This window comes from Solanum pennellii, chromosome 2 (assembly GCF_001406875.1).
Source record: "Solanum pennellii chromosome 2, SPENNV200".
NCBI classification, from domain to species: Eukaryota; Viridiplantae; Streptophyta; class Magnoliopsida; order Solanales; family Solanaceae; genus Solanum; species Solanum pennellii.
In genome coordinates this window covers 46,715,783-46,723,331 of record NC_028638.1, presented here as the reverse complement: position 1 = coordinate 46,723,331, position 7,549 = coordinate 46,715,783, and the positions used below count along the sequence as shown (strand labels likewise).

Genomic DNA, 7,549 nt, shown 5'->3' with positions numbered 1-7,549 from the left:
TTATATTTATTTTAATTTATTATATCAATGTTGACATGTACGACAAAACCACAAGAAGATTTTTAAAACCACAAGAAAGAAAAGAAAAAATGGACACTGCAATAAATGATTTTTTTTCCCTATAATTCCCAAAAAATTAAAAATACAATTTTTTTGTTTAAACAAGTAATATTGGGGTCACACTCTCCTTTTGTTTCTATAATTAGATATGTTTGGGAAATTAACAAAATAATAAATAAAAAGAATATCAGATCGATTTCAAGAATTCGTCTAGTTAGTCCAATTTTTAAAATATGCTTATTCTTAAAAATATTTTTTGAAAAAATAATAATTTGTACTCGACAAGATTCTAATTTTATACTTCTTTTAATGTAACACTCAAAAGTTATTTTAACAAAAAATAAACCAAACACAAACGATTTTATTTCAAAAGTACTTATTTAAGATTTTTTTATAAAAAAAACATTCTCATTTGTTTTTTAATATATGTATTTTGTCATATAGGCACTTAGCCTAAAGTTCAGCAGCTTTTAAGACTAAATATCATATATAGATGTGCAGCATATTCTAAAATATTCTTTAGTTCTATTCTAAAGTCGTAATAATTAATTAAATCAATTTTGTCTTGTTCTTGAGATGATTCCACAAATTAGAGTATTATCTTTATCCACTAGAAATATGATCTAAGATTTAAACGGATCGTTTAATTGAAAATAAGTTATTATTTTGAGATAAATTATTTATTATATATATAAAATAAGTATTTTATCATTCTGATATAAATAACATGATAAATAATTTTAAAATTATTTAATATCTTTAATTATAAAATAAAATAATTATATATTTTATAATAAAATTATTATATTTCATACCTCGCGTCAAATTCGTGATACTAAAATTTTATTATACCCTATGGAATTAAATGTACAAAGTTCCTACTCAATGGAAATTGTTACTTCTTCATAATTTTTTTTGCTCCACACATTTGGAAGATTATAAAAGTGCACTAGTCTCCTATCAATATCTCCATTTAATTCTCTCTTCTTAGCTACGACAAAAGAATATAGACAAAGATTTTGTCTCATCGATAGTTGTTACGCAATTATGGTGGAGTCATAAATTTAACGTTATTTCTTTTAATAATTAAAAATAATTTAACCAAATGATATCATTTTAAATATTACAAAATTCACAGTTCAATGAAAGCATATTAAAGTTGTAATTTTTGGCACATAGAAGAATTTTCAAAACTTTGATGCATTCTTCCTGTCTATGATGTTTATTGTTTAGTTATATTATTCTAAAATTAAATGCCTCGTTGAATTTCATTTGCCAAGTTGAACAAAAAGTTGTATTAATGTGGATTAGCAAAAACAAAATTCATTTGTATAATAGAAAAGTTCAATAAAAAGGAGCAACTTTATTACTGTTAATAATCGTTAATACTTTATTGTTAGTTGAAATTGAAATATCTATTAACTTTATTTCAGTGATTGTGTTAAAATATAAATATATATAAATAATTGAATTATAAAATCTTTTGTTCTAAATTTACGAGATAGTCATCAAAGTTTGAAAATTTTGTATAAATTTGCCTTTTATCTTTTCTAAAATGCATTATTGGGGATCCAGAGAGTTCTTCTGATTAGTATATTTTGTATGTTATTATAAGGACGTGTGGGAGAGGAACTTTATAGTTTAAATACAACTTGATGACATTTTTAGTACTTGACCGTATCATCATTTTGACGACGACAACAATAATAATAATAATAATAATAATAATAATTACAGCACATATATGACTAATTATTTAATGACTTTATTTTGTTTCTGTTTGGTAGATGCACATGGCCTTTGTTACAAATATCTGCAAAGCCTTTACATATATCATCACGGGTTGTTAATGTAACGATTCGTTCGGTTATTTTTTAAAAAATAATATATTATTTTTATTTTTTTATAAGATATTTTATAATATATAATTAAAATTATTTTAGTTATACTGATTTCTTTTTTATATCGAGACAGTTTGGTTCATTTTATTATTTTTACATAAGAATATCCTTTTAAAATATATAATTATTAAAATATTTCTTTCGCAAATATACAATATTCATAGGGAAGTACTTCAATTCTTCGGGAAGAAGTCAAGAAAGTAAAATATTGTTGTTGTATTGTTTGATAGAGCATTTATTATAATATTTTTTTTAATTTTAAAATTAATTAATTAAATGTTAATTAAAGAGCAAAGATCTAAAGTCATTCCGTCAATAATGGCCTAGAACCTAAATTAAACTTATATTTGACATATTGTTAATAGTAGAAATATATTTACGTACACGTGAATTTTTTTTAATAAATTAAAAAGACCATTTCAATTTTTCGAGACGGTTATACACTTAAAAAAAGTATGCAATTTTATTGAAAAATTGACACAAATCAATTCGATTCGGCTATGTTCAATCCTTTTGATCGATTTTTCATATTCTTTTAACTCTCATAATCATTACCACATTATACATCACAATCATTCAATTATTTCAATTTATTTATCTTATTTTACTTTTTCATTTCTATATTTTAAAGTTAAAAATTATATAATTAAAAAGAAACTTCTTAAAAATTTGCATCATGCAAACAAATTTAAACGTAAAAGATTATGAAATTGAACGAGTTATCTGGTGCGAAATTGCGGATACAAATTAAAGCTAATCTTTGCTTCTTTCTTTTCTTATTTCATGAGTACGCTATTTCCTTTTTTTTTAATGAGTACACGAAAGTCATTTCCAAATTTTTTTTTTTGTTAGTATTACAAATATAATAAATCATTCCTATCTGAATATGTTTGAATTAATTAATTTTCATCTTATACCAGCATTATAAACTTCCAGTTAACTAAACTTAACTTAGTATTTAATTAATAACGTCGAATAACTTATCATATCTTTAACTTAACAATATCATAAATTTGTGGCGTAATTCTATTTAACTGTCGAAAAATTCTAAGGTGTCGTTTGTTTGAAAATAAGTTATTTTTATACTAATTATTTCGAGATAAGTTATCTCTGCATAAGTTTTGTTTTTGTTTTTTCACTAGTCCAAACTTCAAAGTCTGTATTGGAACCCCGATAAAATTCGTATCTCACATCGCAGGTCAATTCAGCAATATCGCTCCATATAAGATTTCTCCATACATGTCATGACTCAAATCCGAAATCTCTGATTAAGAATGAAGTAATCCCAACACTACAACATGTTGATATCTCAAGATTAGTTATTCCACCCATTTATCCATCACTATGAAAGAAATGGTGGAATGAAAATCACCTAATACTGTTGAAGAAGAAGGAAGCTGACGATTGGAACAGGTCAAAGGAACATGCCCAACGCAGCTGACTGACGTGTCTGCAACAAGTGTCGAAGGAAGTTGATGATTGGAACAGGTCCAATGAAGGTGACCGACGGGTTTACATTGTTATAGTACAACTAGGATTTAGATTATTTATAATTGCATTATTATTATTATTATTATTATTGTAATAGAATTCTAAGTATAATTAACTTACGATTATTTTTATAAATACAATTAATACAATCCTTGATTTCTCTTATTTAGACGTGAAATTTCAAATAAATTTCTTCAAATTCCTTCTGACCGAACTTGGATAAAATAATCGTATATTATATCCTAAAATTACTATGCCTATTACCTAATTACTCCTAATTACCTTTACGAGCCACCACTCTTACCTACCATTAATACAGATTTAATTTTTTTTTTAATTGCACTGGTAGTTTGAGACAATAAATATCTGCAATTAATTTTAAAACTATGTTTTCAGTTTCTATCCTTTAATTGCTGTTTTTACCTATTTTCGGTTCATACTTTTTAGATTAGCTATATACAGGCATCTTACGTTATGCTAAAATATGCTAAAATTAAGATCTAACTTAATTAATGTGATTTCAGTTTGCCCAGGAAAATAGTTAAACATCTTAATCAAAACCATTAATCACTTTAGATTCCCAGGGCCCACACTATCTTTTTGCTATACAAAGTATATCTACCCCGACGATTAGGTGACAATTTGTAAATGACTTTTATGAATAAATTTATATATTTATCAAACGAGAAACTTATAAATGAGAATAAAATGTATAAAATATCAAGTCATGAGAGTTCAAAATTCGATGAGTTTTGATTATTGCTAATTATTATTTAGATCGATTTTGAGATAAAATTGTTAAATAAATAAAATAAATAATTGATATTGTATAAGTTGCTGATTGATTCAAATTGAGGTTCTAAAAAGGGACAATTTCCGTCTATAAAAAATATTTTACTTATTTTAATTAATTTAATTTAATTAAATTATGAGACTCAAATTATATATTTAATGTGGCGCTATATATCATGTAATATGAACTTCAAACGCTGTTTTTTAATAAAAAAATTAATTTTTTGTATTGTTTTTTAGAAGAAAAAGGTTACAGCAAGTTGTACCAAACCAAACTACATGCTAAAAGCAACAAGTTATTTAATTAGTTTTAATTTATTTAATCTCTCTTAGTAAAATTATGTATTCTTAAATACTCATTAATTTTTATAATTTTAATTGAAAAATTGAAAAGAGTTGCTCAAAAGTGAAAAATTCAGTATTTGTGAACAAAGCGGAAAGTATATCAAAACAAATTTAGGAGATAGTATCTTATTTATTTTTTTGAAAAAAATAATAAATGAATGGAATGTCACCACCTATAAATACATCAATTTTTTCCTCATATTCAGCTTAGAATTCACATATCTAACCTATCACCACCGACTAGGTCTTCCGTTCTATTTTCCTGTAAAAGAATTTTCCGGCCGATCTCTTTCTCTATTTTATATCGGTATTTTTTCTTTCTCTATTTTATATCGGTATTCTTTCTGTTGAATATTCGCATTTGCATGGCAGTAAGTTTTTTGAATCGGGAGGTATCTGACCTGTGTCTTGGTAAGCCGGCGTTAAAGCCTATTCCAGCTGAAGCTACTGTATCGGAGGCGTTGACATTGTTGAAAAAATCCGGAGAGACTCATGTAAGCGTTTGGAGCTGTGACCATAGCAGGAAGGTTGCAGAAGAAGAAGGAGGCGGAGGAGATTCTGTTTGCCGCTGTATTGGGAAGATCTGTATGGTCGATGTGATTTGCTTCCTCTGTACGGAAGAGAATTTGGCTGATCCTTCTAAGGCTCTTCAAACTCCTGTGGAACAGATTTTGCCTAAAGGGAATTCCATTGTCAGACATTTAGATCCAAATTCTAGGTAATTATTATGAAGAATTTTTTCGCATTTTTTTATAAAATTAGAAATTATATTGGTGTTGTTCCTTTTGCAATTACATTTTCTTCAAAGGTTAAAGGCTTGATTTCTATTCTGTTTCTGTTTTAATTTTTTTTTTTGAACAATTAGTTTTTAGAATGAATTGGTATTTTGAGATACTGTGTAGGAATACTGCTAAAGGATTTGCTGAAAAGAAAAAAAGAAACCCTTATAGCCCTCAAAATCCTTTTTTCATCAGTTAACTTTGTATAATTCTGATTTGATTTGATTTTAATCATAGATCTACTTTTTCAGCATCAAATTTTAATGCTCGCTTTTTGGCCTTTCTTGATTAAGCTTTGTTGTTTATGTGCCACAACCTTTGGCACATGTATGTCATGGTTAATTTTGTTCGTGATGATGTTCGTATTTGGCTACCCTCAATTGGTTTAAGATTAAAGTCAGAGATCCCTGAAACTAGTAAGATCATTGATGGGATTCAAAATGGTGAACACAACTAGTTGTGATAGATGAGATCAAAGTGAGATGTATTAATGTGATTTGAATAATATTGGGCTTTAATTTTAAAGCATTCTTCATATGATCTATTTGAAGATTGATTATTGTAGATGAGATGAAAGTGAGATGTATTAATGTGATTTGAATAATATTGGGTGTTAATTTTAAAGCATTCTTCATATGATCTATTTGAAGATTGATTATTGGCAGGCTTCTCATGTGTGTTATCTTTGGTTGTTCAGCTTGTTGGAAGCGATAGATTACATTCTTGAAGGCGCTCAGAATCTGGTTATACCAATTCAAAATTATAAGAGCACCCCTTCGAGGAAAAAGCTTTTGAGTAAAGCGTCATTTTTGACTCCCACAAATCATAACGGAGTTGAATACTGTTGGCTAACGCAGGAAGACATTGTCCGGTTCCTTCTGAACTCCATTGGAGTCTTCTCTCCTATGCCTACTTTTTCAATTGAATCACTCAACATCATAAATCACGATATGATGACTGTTAGTTATCATGATCCTGCAATTTCTTCTTTGGATGCCATAATTCGGGCGTATATTGAGCAGAGCTCAGTTGCAGTTGTTGATGAAGACAACCGATTGATTGGTGAAATCTCTCCCTTCACTCTAGCCTACTGTGATGAGACCGTTGCAGCAGCAATCGCGACACTTTCAGCTGGTGATCTCATGACTTACATCGACTACGGTGGTCCTCCAGAGGACTTGATCGAGTTGGTCAAGATGAGGTTACAAGAAAAGAAACTTGGGGCAATGGTTGAACTAATAGATGAAGAGTTTTCACTGTCTTCATCATCATCTTCTGCTTCAAGCTGTTCATCAGATGATGAATCAGGCTCAAGCAAAGTTACTGTGCTAGGACGATATTCTTCAGCAAGAAGATCCGAGGCGATTACTTGTTATCCATGGAGTTCATTGGTGGCTGTGATGATCCAAGCTCTAGCACATCGCGCTAATTCCATTTGGGTGATGGATGAAGATCATAATTTGATCGGAGTTGTAACATTTAAAGGAATTCTGGAAGTTTTCAGGAGTATCGCTAATGCGAGGCATCAACCAGAAAGGGAGAATACATCAAAGCAATAATACACAATTAAATGCCATATATGTTGAGTTAATTTTTTCTTAAATGTCATCATATTTATTGAGTTTTATTTTTATTTTTATTTTTTTTGAAAAATGGGACTATGTTTGCATAAATTTTGCTTAAATGAACTGAAGAACTGAAACTTCTTGGTGATGCTTGGAAAAAATACTGTTTGAACTACTTTTTATCAAATATTTCCTATTAATGATAAGTATTTAATGACGAGGATATAAATATGAAAACATATAATTGTCCATAAAAATTTATTTTGAGAATAAGGATAAAAAAGGTGAATGGATGAAAATATATAATTTGTCCATAAAAATCTATTTTGAGAATAAGCGATAAAAAAGGTGAATGGATGCTACTATCAAGGACCGAAATGCTACTATTTATTTTTAAAGTCAATCATCATAGTAATATGCAAAAAGTTATAATTTATAATACTTTTTATATAGTTTTAGAATATCTAATTTCTTTTGTTTAAAATATTGAATTAATGTAATCTAATTTAACTTTAAAAATTAATCAAATTGACTATTAAAAAACACAAAATGACAAATAATATCGAACGAGAAAATAACTTTTTCTCTTTTGGAAAAAATGACTCAGCATATTAAT

General features: G+C 27.7%; 1 protein-coding gene across 1 annotated transcript; it reads left to right on the top strand.

Annotated features, from left to right (window-relative positions):
* The first annotated feature begins 4,706 nt into the window (after positions 1-4,706).
* On the top strand, positions 4,707-7,094 carry LOC107008670 (CBS domain-containing protein CBSX5-like). The gene is made up of 2 exons (XM_015207803.2): positions 4,707-5,307; positions 6,066-7,094. Exons 1-2 carry the CDS (start codon positions 4,955-4,957, stop codon positions 6,925-6,927), a joined length of 1,215 nt encoding a protein of 404 aa, XP_015063289.1. The 5' UTR covers positions 4,707-4,954; the 3' UTR covers positions 6,928-7,094.
* The last annotated feature ends 455 nt before the right edge of the window (positions 7,095-7,549 follow it).